Below are 19,250 nucleotides of genomic sequence, written 5' to 3' on the forward strand. Positions count from 1 at the left end.
GCGTGTGTGAGACGGAGGAGCGGAGCCGAGCGTGTGTGAGACGGAGCCGAGCGTGTGTGAGACGGAGCCGAGCGTGTGTGAGACGGAGCCGAGCGTGTGTGAGACGGAGCGGAGCGTGTGTGAGACGGAGGAGCGGAGCCGAGCGTGTGTGAGACGGAGGAGGATTTCCAGTGAAAATCGGCACAAATGCTCCAGATTTGGACAGTTTTTTGGCTGTGGACATTCCACATCATTCCCACCATGAGTATATATATATATACCCTAACTCAGCTTGAGCTATGCTGCCATGTGCAGAGTGGCCTCAGTAGTTACACCCCCTTACTAGGTGACAGGGAAGTGATATGTAGGAATCAACCACCATCGTCCATCTAAAAAGGAGAGATAGATACTGTGATGTAGAGGCTTTGGGCTGGCTGCATGGTGGCCATTGTATGTAGTTAGCTAGCGTTGTAATTTGTCAGGATACTAGGAAAGCTGAATGAATTCAATCTTCCTCTCCTCCCTTGCAGCTGTCCAGGTCTTGTGACTACAGGAAACCTTAGCAATAAAACTAGCTAATGACAAGGGAATGCTAAGATGACCCCCTGCTGGTGTGGAGTGACACCTTTGTCCATTCACACAGATAAAGCAATGCTGATATTTTTAGTAAGAGAATCTTTTATTAACCCCTTGAGTGGCACGCCCAGAAATTTTCCGGGGACCAGCTCCACTGCTCATAGCGATATAGCCCAGAAGATTTCCGGGCTATGTATCTCTATGGGAGCTCCAGAGCACAGAGAACCAGTGCAGGAGTTTGAAAATCAGCACAGGGAGATATTGCCGATCTGCCGGCAATCTCCCGCTTCTGAATTCAAGCTCCTGCACTGGTTTGTTTACAGGTTGCCATAGAGACCTTCGGCTTGTCAGAAGCAAGCCGATGGTCTCTGTTGCAGGGAGAGCTGGTGCTTGGCCTTCAGAGGACAGCTAGGTACTAGCTCTTACAGCAGAGATCGGAGAAAACCTCCGATCTCTGCTGTGTTAACCCTTTACATGCTGCAGTCTGTGACTGCAGCATGTAAAAGGCTGTCACCATCGGACCCCCAGAATGTGATCAGGGGGTCCTGATGGGTCTCTGTGGAAGTCCCCTAAAGGGACAAAAAAAAAAGTAAAAAAATTATTAAAAAAATTAAAAACAAAATTACACATGTGGTATCCCTGAGTCGTAATGACCCAGAGAATGAAGTTAGTACATTAGTTAACCCCTTAATGCCCCTTTTTTTCCCCATTTCTTTTTTTTCCTCCCCCCGTTTAAAAAATCGTAACTCCTTTATTCATCCATCGCCGTCGCTGTATGAGGGCTTGTTTTTTGCGGAATGAGTTATATTTTTCAATGGTGCCATTTACTGTACCATATAATGTACTGAAAAACTTTTACAAAATTCTAAGTGGAGTAAAATGAAAAAAAAAATGACATTCCGCCATCTTTCAGTCCGTTTTGTTTCTATGGCGCACAAACTGCAACAAAAATGACATGATTGCTTTATTCTATGGATCAGTACGATTACTATTATACCAAACTTGTATAGTTTTTTTGCTGTACTACTTTTATTTTTTTTCAAAGACATTTAATTTTTCAAAATTATTTTCTGCACGCAATAAATTTTTTATTTTTCCGTCGACGTGGTTTAGCGAGGGCTCATTTTTTGCAGGATGTCCTGTAGTTTACGTTAGTACCAATTCGGAATACATACGACTTTTTGATCGCTTTTTATTGCTTTTTTTCTGGGAGACAGGGTGCCTGAAAAAGTGCATTAGTGGCGTCCTTTTTTTTTCGGATTACGTTCACCATGTGGGGTAAATAATGTGCTACTTTGATAGAGCGGACATTTACAGATGCAGGGATACCAAATATGTATTTTTCTTTCATGATTTTGATTTTTTTATTACAGATATGGCAAAAGGAAGGTGATTTTAACATTTATTACTTTTTGTTTTTGAGTGTGAAAAAGTCGTGAAAAAGAGAAAAAACTATTACAATTTGGTATTGGCATAATTGTACTGGCCTGTAGAATTACTTTAATATTAGAGATGAGCGAGCACGAAATGCTTGGGTGCTCGGTACTCGAGTCGAACTTTCCGCGATACTCGAGAGCTTGTTTCGAGTAGCGAACCCCATTGAAGTCAATGGGGGACTCGAGCATTTTTGTATGGGACCGATGCTCCGCATAGCTGATGACATCCCAAACACCAGAAAATATCTAAAAGTCATGGAAACACCACAGAAACTGATAGGGAAGGGAAGGGCAGGGCAGCATGCATGGCTGCATCTAAGGCACCCAGGTCACCCCCCTAACAATTTACTTGGGACAAACCCTCATTAGCAAGGCACACGCGCTGGCACATCTTAGGCAAAGCACCATGCTACCTGCAACCAAGGACAATCACTGCTTGCGAGTGACCCCGCTGCCTCTTCTCCTGCGTTACATGCTGGCATTGCTGTCCAACCCCCCGCACGACCCTGCATCCGCAGCACAACAAAGGTTTGTTAGGAGAGCAAGCAAGAAGCATTGGGGGAATTTTTTATGCCATATTTTTGGACAGGCGTAGGTAGTAGAGATGAGCGAGCACCAAAATGCTCGGGTGCTCGTTGCTCGAGTCGAACTTTTCGCAATGCTCGAGAGCTCGTTTCGAGTAACGAACCCCATTGAAGTCAATAGGCAGCTCGAGCATTCTTGTATGGGACCGATGCTCCGCATAGGTCATGACTTGTGAAACTCTGGAAAACCTCAGAAAGTCATGGAAACACCACATAACTGGATAGGGAAGGGCAGGGGCCACATGCATGGTTGCATCTGAGGCTCCCAGGTCCCACTATTAAGCCAAAATGGGGTCAAGAGTCTGGCATCATCCCCTTAACCATTTTTGCTTGGGACAAACCCTCCTTAGCAAGGCACACCTTAGCTAAGCACCACACTTTCTGCAACCAAGGACAATCACTACCTGCGGGTGACACCGCTGCCTCTTCTCCTGGGTTACATGCTGGCATTGCTGTCCAAACCCCCTCACGATCCTGCGTCCACAGCACACACAAAGGTGTCCCTGTGCGGTGTTCAGCTGCCCTCATGCCACACGCTCACTTCATAGCCACACCACCCTAATGTCTCTTTATAAGTGCGTATTGGATGAGGAGGAACTGGAGGCACACACTGCAGAGGGTTGGCAGGGCCAGGCAGCTACCCTCTTTGAAATTGTGGGCGATAGCCCACAATGCTGTTGAGAATTTATGATAGATTGACGTACCAGCCTCCACCTTGTGTGACCCAAGGTGCCATGAGTTACATAGCAATGGGAAATCCATGTGTAAGTGTCAGATAGCTGAACGATGCGCTAGGAAAGCAGTCTGTGCCCTACCCAAGTCATTCAGTGTATTTGTGCCACATAGCTAAAACACCGCAATGGGAAATCTTTGTGCACCCACAGCATAGCCGAGCCCATGAAACCCAAGGAAAGTATTAAACATGAAGTAATTACAGTGCCCAAACATGGCAGACTTTCACTCCGCCCATGACCTCGGCCTCTGCACACAACCTCATCAATTGTGGACATAAAGTGGACTTCCATGCTAGTACAGCAGTTAAGGTTTCATTAAATTAGTTGCGGTTGCTTTCATCGCTCCAAAGACTGGATTAACCAGGAAGAAATTCCACGGGCCAAATCTGGTGCAGTTGCATTTCCCCCACGACATAGGCCTCTGCCCACACCCTCAGCAATGGTGGGCATAAAGCGGACTCCGATGCTAGTACTGCAGTGAACGTCTCATTAATGCAGTAACGCTCCTCTTGTTTGGCCCAAACCAGTGCCTCAGATAACTGTGGTAACACGGGTGAAAATACATGTTGCCCAGTGTTGATCCCCTGACCCCAAGCAGGAGGAGGAGGTGGCATTACAAGGCCAAAAAACCATGACCAGAACCCACTATAGTCTGTGTGGGAAGTATGTGAGCAGGGTCAGGCTCGGTCCCAGGCTCCACCTTGTGTGACCCAAGGTGCCCTGAGTTACATAGCAATGGGGAATCCATGTGTCCCCACACAATTCATTCTGTGTGGGTGTCAGATAGCTCAATCGAAACCGCAAGGGGAAAGCCATCTGCACTCTGCACCCTACCCAAGTCATTCAGTGTATTTGTGCCAGACAGGTAAAACACCGCTATGGGAAGTCTGTGTGCACCCACAGCATAGGCGAGCCAAAGGAACCCAAGAAAAGTAATAAACGTGAAGCAATTACAGTGCCCAAACATGGCAGACTTTCACTCCGCCCATGACCCTAGCCTCTGCACACACCCTCAGCAATCATGGGCATAAAGCGGACTCCGATGCTAGTACAGCAGTGAACATCTCATTAATGCAGTTACGCTCCTTTTGTTTGGCCCAAACCAGTGTTTCAGATAACTATGGTAACATGGTAGAAAATACATGTTGCCCAGTGCTGATCCGCTGACCCCAAGCAGGAGGAGGAGGTGGCATTACAAGGCCAAGAAGCCAGGACCCGCTATAGTCTGTGTGGGAAGTATGTGAGCGGGCCCTGGGTCAGGCTCGGTCCCGGCCTCCACCTTGTGTGACCCAAGGTGCCCTGAGTTACATAGCAATGGGAAATCCATGTGTCCCCACACAGATAGCTCAAAACCGCAAGGGAAAGTCTTTGAGTTCCTTTGAGTTCCAGTGCACAAAGATGGTATTACACAGGAAGACATGAGAGTGCCCAAACATGGGAGAGATTCACCCCGCCAAGGACCTTGGCCTCGGCCCACATTTCTGCCCTAGTCAGTCAGTGTATTTGTGCCAGATAGGTAAAACACCGTGTTAGGAAGTCTTTGTGCACCCATATTATAGGCAAGCCCCAGTAACATTTCTGTAGCAAAGGTATAGACGGACCCCAGTAACATTTCTGTAGCAAAGGTATAGGCAGACACCAGTAACATTTCTATAGTAAAAGTATAGGCGGACCCCTGTAACATTTCTGTAGCAGAAGTATAGGCAGACCCCAGTAACATTTCTGTAGCAGAAGTATAGGCAGACCCCAGTAACATTTCTGTAGCAGAAGTATAGGCAGACCCCTGTAACATTCCTGTAGCAAAGGTATAGGCAGACCCCAGTAACATTTCTATAGTAAAAGTATAGGCAGACCCCAGTAACATTTCTATAGTAAAAGTATAGGCAGACCCCAGTAACATTTCTGTAGCAGAAGTATAGGCGGACCCCTGTTACATTTCTGTAGCAGAAGTATAGGCAGACCCCAGTAACATTCCTGTAGCAAAGGCATAGGCAGACCCCAGTAAAATTTCTGTAGCACAGGTATAGGCAGACCCCAGTAACATTTCTGTAGCACAGGTATAGGCAGACCCCAGTATCATTTCTGTAGCACAGGTATAGGCAGACCCCAGTAACATTTCTGTAGTAAAAGTATAGGCGGACCCCAGTAACATATTTGTAGCAAAGGTATAGGCAGACCCCTGTAACATTTCTGTAGCAAGAGTATAGGCGAACCCCTGAAACATTGGTGTACCATGAGTGTAGGCGAAGGCCGGAAAAATTAGTTAGATAACAGTATAGGCAACAAAGGAGTAATTTTGCTTGAAGGTGTTTCAGGCTCTATTGCAAACTTGTAGAGCCCTTGATCTGTCAAAGCTATAGAGAATCCCCACAAATGACCCCATTACTGAATTCATCTAGGGGTGGCAATTGTGTTATTTTTAAAAGATTTTTTTTCTACAGCACACATTTGAATGAAGACTTACACCCCAAAGTAGATACCCTTGTTTGTTCTGTATTCAGAAACATCTCCATTGTTGCCCCAATCTGCTTACTGGACACATGGCTAGGCCTGCAATGGAGAGAACACCCTTTGGCTTTCAGGGCAGAACTGAATAAATTTCAGGTCCCATTGCTCACTGGTAGAGCCATCAAGGTGCCAAAATGATAGAATGCCCCCAACAAGTGAACCCATATTGAAATCTAAAACCCTTAGCCGATTTATCTAGGCATGTACTGTTCTGGCCCCATAGTTTCTTTGCAAAAAACTTGTACAAAGCATGTGAAAAATACATTTTTTTCATATAGGTCATTTCCATGACCATTTCCTTTGTTTCAAGCAAGGAAAACTGGAGAGAGGCATGACAAATTTTATAGCAATCCTTCTTTGTTCAACAATTCCCCCATTGTAGCCCCAATCGAGGATACATGGATAGGATTTTCATTTTGTGAAGGGAACACAAATTGGATTTCAGGGCACAACTGAATAAACTCCAGGCCCCTTTGCACACTGGTGCAGAAAAAAAAAATTGGACTTCCTAAAAAGAATCACTCCCACCTTTTGGAATCCCCTAAATCTTAAATAAAAGTTAGGGCTCCTGCACACAGCAGAGCCAAATTCTGCATTCGGAATCCTCCAGTGGAATTCAGCCCTAGGAGGAGCGGTGTCCGCGCATACCCTAACACTTTTGTTTTCATCTGTACTGCAGATTGTCTGCACGGCAAGCCATCGGACATGCGCAGTACAGTTTTGTTTTTTAAATAACTACTTTCCTGCATCATCGCCCGGCGAAAATGCGGAATCTGCGACTTTTCAGCAATGTCATTGAGGAAGGACCGCGGATCAGACAGCTTCCATTTACTTCAATGACATCTCCCTGCTCTTGGCTACTCTTGCTAGCTGGGAGCATGGAGATTTTAAATTGACCAGGCTCCCCGGCCTTCTGTACATGCACCCAGTAGGACTAGAACACTGAGGGACATCGCAGACGATGGAGGTGAGCAGTTTCAGCTCCACTCAGTGATCCAATCCATGAGGGGAGCTGGAACTTTATTTAACTTTTTATTTACTTTTATGCGATCACCATTATACATTGGATAATGGTGATCGAGTGAGCGGGGAGGGGGGGGTTGGGTGGTCACATGCTGCAGCCTCCCACGACGGCTCCAGGCTTTCGGCTACCTCTGTCGGCTGTTAGCAGGGAGCTGTCACCTGCACAGACCCTGGGGCTTTACTCTACAGGGCGAGTGTGTTTATCAATTAAGATAGCGCAAGAACACATCCAGATTCAAAATATTAATATAGTTTCTTCCCTGCAAAACATTTTCTATGGTCAAAATGTTTTGATTGCCGAGGAAAATATTTCCCATATTCCGGACACAAAAATTGTGGCTCCCTTGTGTGAATTCTCCGATGTCTAAAAAGATTTTATGTGAAGCTAAAATATTTCCCACATTCTGGACATGAATACAGGTTCTCCCCTGTGCGAGTTCTCTGATGTTTAACAAAGTCTAATTTATTTGTAAAATATTGTCAACAGTCTGAAGAAGAAAATGTCTTCTAGCAGGTGTGAAGTCTATGATGTCTAACAAGATGTGATTTCTGCGTAAAAGAGTTCCCACATTCTGAACAGGAAAATGGCCTCTCTCCTGTGTGAATTCTCTGATGTTTAACAAGATTTGATTTCTGGGTGAAACAACTCCCACATTCTGAACAGAAAAATGGCTTCTCTCCTGTGTGAATTCTATGATGTTTAACAAGATTTGATTTTCTGGTAAAACAATTCCCACATTCTGAACATGAATATGACTTCTTCCCTGTGGCAGCTGTTTCTTCTTTAACATCTCTTCTGTAAATGTTATGTTGCCTACTAGTCTGTGATAAATCAGAAGGTGGAATCTCTATAAAAGGATCAGATGACAGATGTTTGCTGGGAAGGGCTGAGGGTACATCTGGGATAATGGCAGGCTCTTCGTATGTATCTTGTATGTTACCATCATCTTCCACTGTAAAACCTGAAGATATCAGATGTCCCTCTGAGCTCCTGGTGTCGTCATCTGCCAAGAATTAAATGGATTTTAATATTTTTGAATATAATAATTATATTAACCTCTTAATGACGCGGCCCCCCTTTTTTTTTCCATTTAAAAAAAAAATCATAAATCCTTTATTTATCCATCGACGTCGCTGCATGAGGCTTGTTTTTTGCGGGATGAGTTGTATTTTTCAATGGTGCCATTTAATGTACTGAAAAAAATTCTAAGTGGAGTAAAACGAAAAAAACACGACATTCTGACATCTTTCAGTGTGTCTTGTTTCTACGGCGCACAAACTGCAACAAAAACGACATGATAACTTTATTCTATGGGTCGGTACGATTGCTAGGATACCAAACTTGTATAGTTTTTTTTTACTATACTACTCTTTATTTTTTCAAAGACATTTAATTTTTTTCAATTATTTTCTGACGCCATCTTCTGCGCGCAATAACTTTATTTTTCCGTCGACGTAGTTGTGCGAGGGATCATTTTATGCAGGATGTCCTGTCGTTTCTGATAGTACCAATTCGGAATACATACGACTTTTTGATCGCTTTTTCTTGCGTTTTTTCTGGGAGACAGGGTGACTGAAAGTGCATTTTTGGTGTTCTTTATTTTTTTTCCCGACGAAATTCACCATGCGGGGTAAATAATGCACTACTTTGATAGATCTGACTTTTATGGACGCGGCGATACAAAATATGTATTTTTCTTTTATGATTTTGATTTATTATAGATATGGCAAAAGGGGGATGATTTAACTTTTATTACTTTTTTTACAATTAATAAAACTTTATTGATCTTATCTTTTATTGATTTTTTTTTTTTTTACTTTTCTTTTAAGTCCCTCTGGGGGACTACAACATGCGATGCTTTGCTCGCTCCAGCAGTATGGCATAATGTTATAGCATTACATCATTCTGCATTCTGACAGACAGCCTATCAAGCCACCCCATGGGGATGGCTTGATAGGCAGTCTCTCAAGGCAGCCCTGGGGCCTTTCAGAAGGCCCCCGGCAGCCATGACACCTGCACGGCTCCCCCTGATCTCAACGATGTTCGGGCATTTAAAGGGTTAATAGCCGCGTTCCGCTGTGCAGCTGATTGCAGCTATTGCCCGCGGGTGTCAGCTGTAATAAACAGCTGATGCCCACGCTGTATGAAGAGAGGTCGCGCCGCGACCTCTTTGCATACATGCCCTGATGCTCCAGGACATAAAAGTACGTCCTGGAGCGGGAAGAGGTCAATACTTTATTATAATTATATATAAAATATGCATACAATTTTGAAAAAGGCAGGTTACAAAAGTTTCACGTATTTGAATGAGGGGTTTGCGAACATTGGTGAAACTCCGCAAGAATCAAGGTTAGCCTCTAAATTATCACCCGTTCCTCCAGGTTTCTTTTGGAGAGTCGGTACCTTCTGGTGTTTATTCCATTAGCGTAGGACAATAGATACAATACAGGGTATGCAACATGTGTCGGAGGGCTTACTGACTAATCTGCCTCCATTCTCAAGCATATGACACAGAGACATGATAGTATAAAGTACTTATTACAACTAGGCGACCGGAAGTCTGTACGTGCGTGCATCCAAAAAAATGGTCGCCGAGCTATATTCGAGTACCCGCTGGCCCGGAAACAGCAGGAAATTTCTAGATACAATTCTGTGGCAATGCTCTGCTCTCACATGTTATTCTCACCGATTTAGTATACTTATTAATGTACCAGCAGCACATTCCTGAAAAGGATTTGATATGCATTAATACTCCAGAAAACGTATACTTTTTTTTTCCAAAATACCCAGAAAACTCTTAAGAACCCCCGAGGATGCCCTATCACAACCAGGATCTGATCTATTACCAGTAATCTTTTGTAATATGAAGACCGACAATTACATACCTTCTGGGTTACCTAAGGGTCCATTTACACGGGACGACTGTTGGGCAAACAATGCCTGACACTTGTCCCTGTGTGTCCGCGCTCATGTGCTGTCACACAGGAGTTAGCAGATCTGGCTCGCTCACCGAGCGGCCAGCAGTGGGCGGGGCAGTGCAGGCGATTTCTCTCCTCTCTCTCCCCCACCCCTCTCCATTGACATAAAACAGTGGCCATTCAGTACTTTGACAACACGGGTGCGCGGACAAATGGCCGAGTGTTGGACATCGTTTGCCCGACAGTCATCCTGTATATATGGACCTTAAGGGATACGGGGCACAAAGCTTCATAAAAGATTTCCCTTGGAAGAATTCCTACCTCTGGGTCTGCCTAGATGTGAAATCTTTATACACCGACATTACCCATGAGAAGGGGATTTTGGCCATTCAATATTTCTTAATTCAGAATCCCTTAATGCCTAGTCACCAGAAGACAACAACCAATCCCATATTGATAGCCCTGCCAAGAAATGGAAACTCAATATACTATATAGGTAATTTCAGAGAATCAGGAGAAATTGAACAATCTAATGTTTTGAAAGAGAGATTTCAAAAAAGAAGGGGCACCCAGGGATGCTGGTGAGTTCAGCTATGCTAAGAGCGCAACAAGACCAGTTAGAGAATCCACAAGAGAAACCTGGGAAAACTGAGGACCAGACCCCCAAAACATTGTTCAGATTCCGCATTAATACTCAACATTCCCACCTGAGGAACATCCTATCGAAACATTGGGCGTCACCCCTTTCTATTTGACAATATCTCCCAGTTGACTGTGTGGTGATCCGAAGAAATAAAACTCTCAAAAATATACCAGCACCCTCTCACCCACCCAAACGGAAGATGCCAACTCCTATCCCAGCATATTGCCGGTACATCCGTGTGTGTGTCAAGGCGCTGGGGGGCATCTACAATGCCTTCAGATATGACATACGAAATTGTAAATACTGCCAGAATATTTGCCACAACGGGAAGGGGATATTTATACAAAATGAAAAAAAATATTATAGTCAAAAAATCTTTTAGACTGTGGATCAATTTACATTATTTATCTTCTTGAGTGTCCATGCACCTGATATATGTGGGCTGAACAAAAAAATAGAATTAGTGTTAGCGTTAACTCCTTTTCCATGAGTCCATGATGACCGCACACATGTAGGTTGCCCTCTTGACCTCGTTAAGACAGGAAGAGGAGAGTTCAAAAGGCCGCCTCCTACCACCATTCTCCAGTGGCTTCCAATTATCACAACAGATCGGTGGCCCAATCTCTTTATTGTTTCCAAAAAAAACAACGTACTACTATGTTTACATGCACAATATATAGTAGTTTACCAGGGTGGGTAAGTATGTGCCGTCAGGATGAACTCATGGAAAAGAAATTAACGGTAAAATTAATTCTGGTTCTACCATTCCATCCATCCTGACAAGACACACAGAGGCAATACCAGATTATAATGGTAACATTAAGGGAGAAAATCACAGCCTAGAGCACCTTTCGCCCAAAGTCCAGCTCCCTACTGGAATGGAGAACTAAGCGATAATGCTTAGAACTTAGTGTGTGGACACTAGACCACATTGCAGCTTTGCATATCTGCTCCGTTAAGGCTTCACTATGTTCAGCCCATGAGGAAGCGAGAGCCCTTGTGACTCTTATCCCCTCAGGGGAAGGCAGATTTCTGGCTTTGTATGCTTCCTGAATTGCTGTTTTGATCCAGCTAGCGATGGTATCTTTTGATGTTGCTTTTCCCTTATTCTGACCCTGAATTTGAAGGAATAAGTTGTCTGATTTCCTAAAGCTTTGTGAGACTTGTAAATAGGTTAGTACTGCACGTCTGACGTCTACGTTGTGTAAACGCCGTTCTTTGTCATTTTTACAATCCTGACAATAGGAGGGCAGAATTATTTCCTGTTCCATGTAGAACATCGACACCACTTGAGGAAAAAAGGAGGAATCTAGTCTCATGACTATCCTATTATCCAGTACCTTTAAGTAGGGTTCTCTACAGGATAATGCCTGTATCTCAATCAGTCTTGCGGTTGTAATGGCTACCAAAGGTTACATTAGTCTTAGCGGTAATCCTTTTTTCAGGAAGTGTTCACGACAGCACCAGCTGAGATTATCTTCCCCCGATAGGACAGGAAGCACACCGAGAAGTTTAAAGCTCACCCCCTTCCTTAGTATATATAACAAACCAGTAAGAGATAGGAATCTAACTTAAAAAAAAATAAGATATTCTTAATTAATTCTGTAATTACTAAAATGGAAAACAGAAAATAAGGGAGAGAATATACGGGTGCTGTTGTGGAGACTTCCTGAAAAAAGGATTACTGGTAATCTAATTTTCCCTATCATCTTCATGACAGCACCAGCTGAGACATATCAGCAAAACAAAAAATCAGGGCGGGACTACTGCGGACAAGACTTTGCATCCAAAGTATGATTTCCACTACGAGGGCCGGCGATCACCTGACCGCTGGGAGCTCCCTGGCACAGCAGAGCTGCATGGTCCTAGCAGACCGTGATCAGCTCTGCCAGTGACTATGGTCCCTACAGGGGGATGATTTCCCTGGTAACTGGGGATCCTATGGATATGCCAGGTAGAAAAGAAAAGTGTCAATTTAAAAAAAACAAAAAAACAATGTGAATGATCCTCCTTATGACATCACAGTGCTCTTAAATGATAAAAAAACATACAAAAATCATTAAAAAAATTACAGAATAAAATAAAAATATATACATGAAAAAGATACGGATTACTTACCGGTAGTCCCATTTCCAGGAGTCATCACGACGGCCCCATTTACATATGGAGGTTGCCCTCTGACCCAGGTAGGGACAGTAAGAGTTTAAAAGCACCTCCCCTTCCACCATGCTTTAGTGACTTACAAATTATCACGGTGGACAATGTTTACTAAACCAAATTTTACCTTCATTCGGTCATATTTACATTGAAAGAACATTAATTATTCTATATGGGAGGGAACTATGGGCCGTCGTGATGACTCCTGGAAATGGGACTACCGGTAAGTAATCCGTATCTTTCCAGGTCGTCATCCCGATGGCCCCATTACATATGGAGTATACCAAATTATACGTGGCTTTAGGGCGGGACTACTGCCTGAAGGACTTTTCGTCCGTAGCCCAGGTCTTTGTCCGACTGGACGTTAACCCTAAAATGTCTAATACACGTATGTTGCTAGACCAGGTGGCTGCTTTGCAATTTGCTCGGCAGACGCCTGGCCTTTTTCTGCCCAAGAGGAGGAGAGAGAGCGTGTGGAGTGGGCTCTAATTTTTTCCCCGGGGGATCGAAGCCCCTGGCTTTATATGCCTCTTGGATGGCAGTCTTGATCCACCTCGCAATGGTGCCCTTAGATGCCGTCTTTCCTTTTTCCGACCCCTGAAATTGGAAAAAGAGGTTATTTTTGCGAAAAGAGCAGGTAGCCTCTAAATACACTAGAACGGCCCTTTTGTCCCACATAGGGGCAACTAGTATGACTGACACCCGGCTGGTCTAGATTTTCCTGAGGATGTGAGGGATCAGTGGGAAAAGGGGGAAAGGCGTATGCTAGGTCCATGTCCCAGCTTTGGGATAGGGCATCTATCCCGCGCGGGTTGGCTCTTGGATTCAGAGAGTAAAAGTCCCGGCATTTTGAACTTTTCCTCGAGGCGAACAGGTCTATCTGTGGTTCTCCCCACCGGCAACTTAGTTGGTCGAAGACTCGCTGGTTCAGCCCCCATTCTCCTGGAAGGATGCTCTTGTCTGCCCAGGAAGTTGGCAACAACGCTTGTGGACCCTTTTAGATGGATTGCTGAGAGAAAAGACAGCACGTTGGACTCCGCCTAGCGGAGTATTTTTATCGCCAGTTGTTGCAGGTGTGGGTGTCGCGTTCCCCCTTGGTGGCGAACAAACGACAGAGCTGTCCTTTTATCAGTCAGAATTTTGATATGCCTTCCTCTTACAGGAGGTTCTGCTGCCTGAAGAGCCTCCCAGATTGCCCTTAATTCTCTGTAACTTGATGAGCGCTTAGCTACTTTGGAGTCCTAGATTCTCTGTAGATTTAGGTCGGCTACTTGCGCTCCCCATCCTGTTTTGCTGGCATTTGTTGTGATGGGTATAGTAGGTTCTTGCGACCAGGAGGTACCTTTGCTTAGGTTCCTCTGCGAGGTCCACCAGCGTAGGGACTTTTTGACTTGGACGGACAGGCTCACCTTCCTATCCAGGGAGGTCTGCCGTCTGTCCCACCTGGCAAGAATGAACCCTTGTAGTTGTCGAGTATGGGCTTGTGCCCATGGTACTATCTGTATGCAGGCTGTTTAGGATGCCGAGCACCTTCATTGTTTTTCTGATAGAAACCGTCGTAGCCTGAAAGAGGGAGGTTACTCTTTGGATGAGGTCTTCCTCCTAGATGATGGAAGCCGAGATTCCTGGATGTGGGAGTCTAATAATACACCCAGGTATACCTTCTGTGTACCAGGGCTCAGGTCGGTCTTCTGATTGTTGACTATCCACCCTAAGCTGTTTAGGGTAGACAAGACCATAGATAGGTCTATAAGTATAGTCCTTCTGTCCTTGACACTGACAAGAAGTCATCCAGATATGGGAATATACGGATTTGGTTCCGTCTGAAATAGGCTACCATCTCTATTATTATCTTTGTGAACACCCGAGTAGCAGTGGAGATTCCGAATGGAAGGGCCATAAACTAATAATGTTGGATCCTGTCACCCTCCTGCTGAGCGAATCTCAAGTACTTGTAATGGATTGCAGCTATTGGGACGTGACAGTATGCATCTTTGGGATGCATAGTGCACTTTACAGTATTCCGGTCTATTAGTGAGACGATAAACCTCACTGTTTCCATCTTAAAACATTTTTTTTATATGAAATACATTTATTTAGGGCCTCAACGTTAAAGATAGTCCTAATGGAACCGTTTGGTTTTTGATTAGAAATAAGGGAGAATAGAATCCCTCACCCCTTTCATAATCAGGGACTTGTGCAATGCCTCCTAAGTCCTTGAGTTCGTGTACACTTTTTATGAGGTTCCCTTGTTCTTGTAGGGACCCAGGGGAGGTTATGAGGAATCTCCTAAGGGGTAGAGAGTGGAACTCAATTCGGTACCCTGCTTCAATTATTCGGAGTACCCAGGGGTTAGATGTTATCCCCTGCCCCTGACTTAGATAGCGTGCTAATCTATCCCCTGTTTGTTCAGGAGAGGGTTGAGCTTCCTTAACCCGACCTCCCTTGGGGTACGACCATCTTCCAGTCTTCCCTTTAACTTCGGGAGGTGGCTGGCGCCTCGGAAAGGATGGTTTCCTGTAAGGCTATCTGTCGCTTGCTCTGTCACTGACTTTCTCCAGGATCTTGTCCAGGACGGGCCCAACATGTATTCCCCTTAGAGGGGGATGGCGCAGGGCTTGTTTTTTGATGTCACATCTGCGGCCCATGTCTTCAGCCATAATGTGCATCATATCTTACTGTCTCCGCTGATGCATCGGTCAGAAAGACGGTAGTCATTTTTAGGAGGGGAAGACAACCAGCTAACTCCTCTCTAGGGGCCCGATCTATGATGGAGGCTTCCAGCCTATTTATCCATAGGACCATCGATCTGGCCACAGAAGTCGAGGCTATGTTCTTATCCATTGGATCAGACAGTTGTGAGATATCTTCAGGGGCCAAGAGGGTTTTCTTGGCCACCTTGATACCGCTATTCTTTTCTCAGGCTTCTGCCATTCATCGGCAATTACCCGTTGTAGGGTCTAGTTGACCGGGAACATGGTCTTTCTCCTTGACCGGAGGCCGCCGAGCGTTTCATCTTGGTTTTATGGAACGCTTCACGAATTTGCGTGTGCATCTGTATCGTTCCAATTTTAGTATGTGTGCTGCCGAAGCGAGCACTGTCCCAGGCGGGTGATCCTCTTCTATCTGCATTGTCTCCCTCACCGCCTTGATGAGGTGCGCAATGTCATTTGAGGAGAAATAATACTTTTTCTCATCCTCTAAAAGTACTGGCGGGTCCTCTAGCTCTCCTTCAGACAGGAGCTGCAGGGATTCCCGGAAATTGGGCTCGCCAATTCGGTTTGTCTTGGCCTTTTAGAGACCCGTGACGGACCTGGCTGAGCCTGGGGAAGGGACGCCATAGAGGCCTGCCCTGATCCTACAGCGGATGCCTCTGCTAGTATCTTTCCTGTGCATTCCTCGCATAGGGTTTTTTTTTGGGGGGGGGGGTCCGCCTTACTCTTTGGACTCTAATCCATACCACAATGGGGGAGAGGGGAGAGAAAAAGGGGAACATATATGCATCCAATCCAGTACAGCAATAATTTGCATTCCGTTTTTTGGCATATAGCCTACTCACGGCTTGTAGGGTGTCTGTTTCTCCCTCTCGTGCTGAGCTGTCGCGGGTAGACATGCTGTTTGACACTTCTAGTCAGTCAGCAGGATAGCTCCATGGAGTAGAGCCTGCTTTAGATGGGAGAAACTTTGAATTTGGCGCCATTTCCAGGTTCTTGCCGGTAGCCACGCCCCCTACATCGAGCGCGTGACGTCACCACGCCGGATGACGTCACCGCTATGCGAGCCGAGGATCCAGGAGCTCCGTGAGGGAGACCTGCGCTGCTGAGGCGACTTACAGCTAAGTCGGCGCCCCAGGTCGCGGATGCAGGGACTCGTGAGTGTGCGGCCCCGACCTCTACCCCTCCAGGGGGATCGCACAGCGTGCGGTAAGTTTTCTTCCTTCTCCTGCAGCTGCTCCTCTGTCCCACCATAGGGACAGGAAGACACTGAAGCATGGGTGGAAAGGGAGGTGCTTTTAAACTCTTCCTGTCCCTACCTGGGTCAGAGGGCAACCTCCATATGTAAATGGGGCCGTCGGGATGATGACCTGGAAAGAAAAATTACCCAAAGCCGTCGCCAAACGAAATCTTCGCCATATCCGCCCTGTAATTCAAAACTATACATATTGTATAACAAAATGTCCGAAACAAAATGAACAACCCATTCCTATAATTTATTTTAGCGTAAATTTACTAGCTTAGAAAAAAAACAACTATAAATGTTAAAATGTGGATCTACCAAAGCATTAGGGGGAAGTAAAAAAACTGCTTGTTTAGCTCATTGCTGTATATATCAGAAACACTCCATGAGGGGCCACGAGGGCCCGACATCCTGTAGTGGGAGCTGAGCTCACATCCCAGCACCATGAAACCTGAAGAGCATTCGTCAGACAACCCAGAATCGGCAGGTCGGCCATTGGCACCCCGTTCTCTTCACAGATGAGAGCAGCTTCACAATGAGCACATGTGACAGACATGAAAGAGTCTGCAGAGGATGGAGATCATCCAGATCTGATGTGTGATTGAGATGTTTCTGCAATTGTTTCTAGCAGAATATATTGAAAATATGTTTACATAAAAATATTATATAACATTTACACTTTATTATATATTGTGGCTCAATAAGGGAATATACAGCTGAAAACCCCGACAACACAGACTCTTCTCTGCATGCAGTCTCACCTGGGGGGTCATCTGTCGGAATCTCCTCCTTACACGGCTGATACCACCTCACATGTGTCTCTGTAGCATCAATAGGGATCAGATCATCTTCCAGTTTTGTCTCTGTAGCATCAATAGGGATCGGATCTTCCTCCAGTTTCACCAGCTGTGAAATAAATATTGTAAAAGTCATCACACAGTTGGAGAAGTCGTGTGGAAGGTTTTATATGGCCAGAAAAGGTCATTAATTAGTATGAGGAGCCGGAATGACATGACAGCAGTAGTGATCTGGGCCAAATAGCTGCAGGTCTCTTGTATAACTCCAACCTGTTGCTTCTTTATTCCAACCAGAAGTCTCCAGAACCAGAAAATAGTGATAAGATGCGGAGATCTAATGTCTGCGGTCGGCTGTAATCCTGCCATCTCCAGCTTTCTCATTACACAAGTATCAGTCATATAATAAGACTAAACACAAGACCTTCCCAGCCGTCCTACAGACCAGAGGGGAGATTTCATGAGACCTTCTCTCCATCTACCTGATCATCCTGTGGAAGAAGAGGCCGGGGACATCTCTCCACTGCTGTTCTCTTACTGGATCTACCTGCAGAAAACACAGACAGCCACTGAATTCATTCTCTACATACAAATAATAAAGACCATGTGGATGTAGTCCTGTCTATTACCTGGTGATAGGGGGGGCTGGTGGTCCTCCATCATGATGTCCTTGTACAGATCCTTGTGTCCTTCTAAATACCTCCACTCCTCCATGGAGAAATAGACAGTGAAGTCCTGACACCTAATAGGAACCTGACAACACAATGATACCGTCATCACCCAGACATGTTATACCGCCATAGTGTTACAGTATAATCTCCCGGAATTCCCAGCAGCATCACCTCTCCAGTCAGCAGCTCAATCATCTTGTTGATGAGTTCTAGGATCTTCTGCTCATTGATCTCCTCCAGTATCAGGGGGTGAGGTGGAGGCCCTGTGATTGGGCTCAGGGGTCTTCCCCATCCATCAGACACCGGGGCCTGACAGCCATCACTAGAAGTCTTCTTCACTACCGTGTAATCCTGTTTATGGGGAGATACATCCATAAATATCCCTGCAGACATTTCTAGAGTCCTCCCCGTCTGGTCCGGCAGTTATGTCGGCTCTTCACATCTGTGTTCATCAGTTCCGTTGTTCTATTCTGTTGGCTGTTCGACATTTTACCAGCTGCAATAGTTTCCAGCATTCCGGCCGTCTTCACACTTGGCTGCAGCATTTACAGTACAGGCCATGCGGGGGAGATTTATAAAATGTCTTTCACGCGGTGCCGGTACTTTCTATAACAAATCTACTTAGTCTTTGAGAACTGCGGCAGATTCTAAATCCGCAGCGAGACTATTTATACTACGGATTTATGTTGTCAAATTTAAACACATAAAAAAACAAAGTATAAAATCTGCAACAGTTTGGCAAGTAAGTCCGTGGCAAAATACCAACTATTTAGATGCAGATCTGGCCGCTGCGTATTTACTACGTAATAGCTGCAGGCTACCACTGTGGAACGCCCGTAGTAATCACGCTTCATGTGAAGGCGGCCGAAGGACTGAATTGGCAGTAAATCCTCGGCCGTAGATGTGACCAGAGACTGACAGAGATAATAATGATGGAACGTGACGTCACCCCCAGAATCTCTCACCTCTCCTGTAAGCTGGAAGAGTATCTCTAGGGTGAGGGTGAATATACTCTCCGCCATCTTGTCCCGATTCCTATCCATCCTTGTCGGGTCAATCAGGATAATTATCTGATATAGAAGATATCAGCCGAGGATCCTGAATGGGAAGAAGACGAGACAATGTAACATCATACAAAACCCCCTGTAATAATACAATTACCGGACATCCCCCCACCTTCTCATATGCACCACCTCTGAGCACTAACACAGCCCCCTCCACACCCCACTGCTCGGCCCCCACTGCTGACCCCCAGTTCATTAGCACCAT

The 19,250-nt window shown here is 45.3% G+C and overlaps 2 protein-coding genes across 2 annotated transcripts in view; both read right to left on the minus strand.

Annotated features, from left to right (window-relative positions):
• The window catches only part of LOC136624394 (zinc finger protein 547-like), a 223,838-nt gene that overhangs the window by 179,301 nt on the left and 25,287 nt on the right, over positions 1-19,250 (minus strand). The window lies entirely within an intron of this gene.
• LOC136624439 (oocyte zinc finger protein XlCOF8.4-like) lies at positions 6,956-19,101 on the minus strand. Its single transcript, XM_066598418.1, has 6 exons — positions 18,947-19,101; positions 18,153-18,332; positions 17,940-18,063; positions 17,793-17,857; positions 17,278-17,422; positions 6,956-7,844 (listed from the first exon to the last, which is right to left on the minus strand). Exons 1-6 carry the CDS (start codon positions 19,022-19,024, stop codon positions 7,348-7,350), a joined length of 1,089 nt encoding a protein of 362 aa, XP_066454515.1. The 5' UTR covers positions 19,025-19,101; the 3' UTR covers positions 6,956-7,347.

The sequence above is a fragment of the Eleutherodactylus coqui genome, chromosome 4, assembly GCF_035609145.1.
Source record: "Eleutherodactylus coqui strain aEleCoq1 chromosome 4, aEleCoq1.hap1, whole genome shotgun sequence".
Lineage (NCBI taxonomy): Eukaryota > Metazoa > Chordata > Amphibia > Anura > Eleutherodactylidae > Eleutherodactylus > Eleutherodactylus coqui.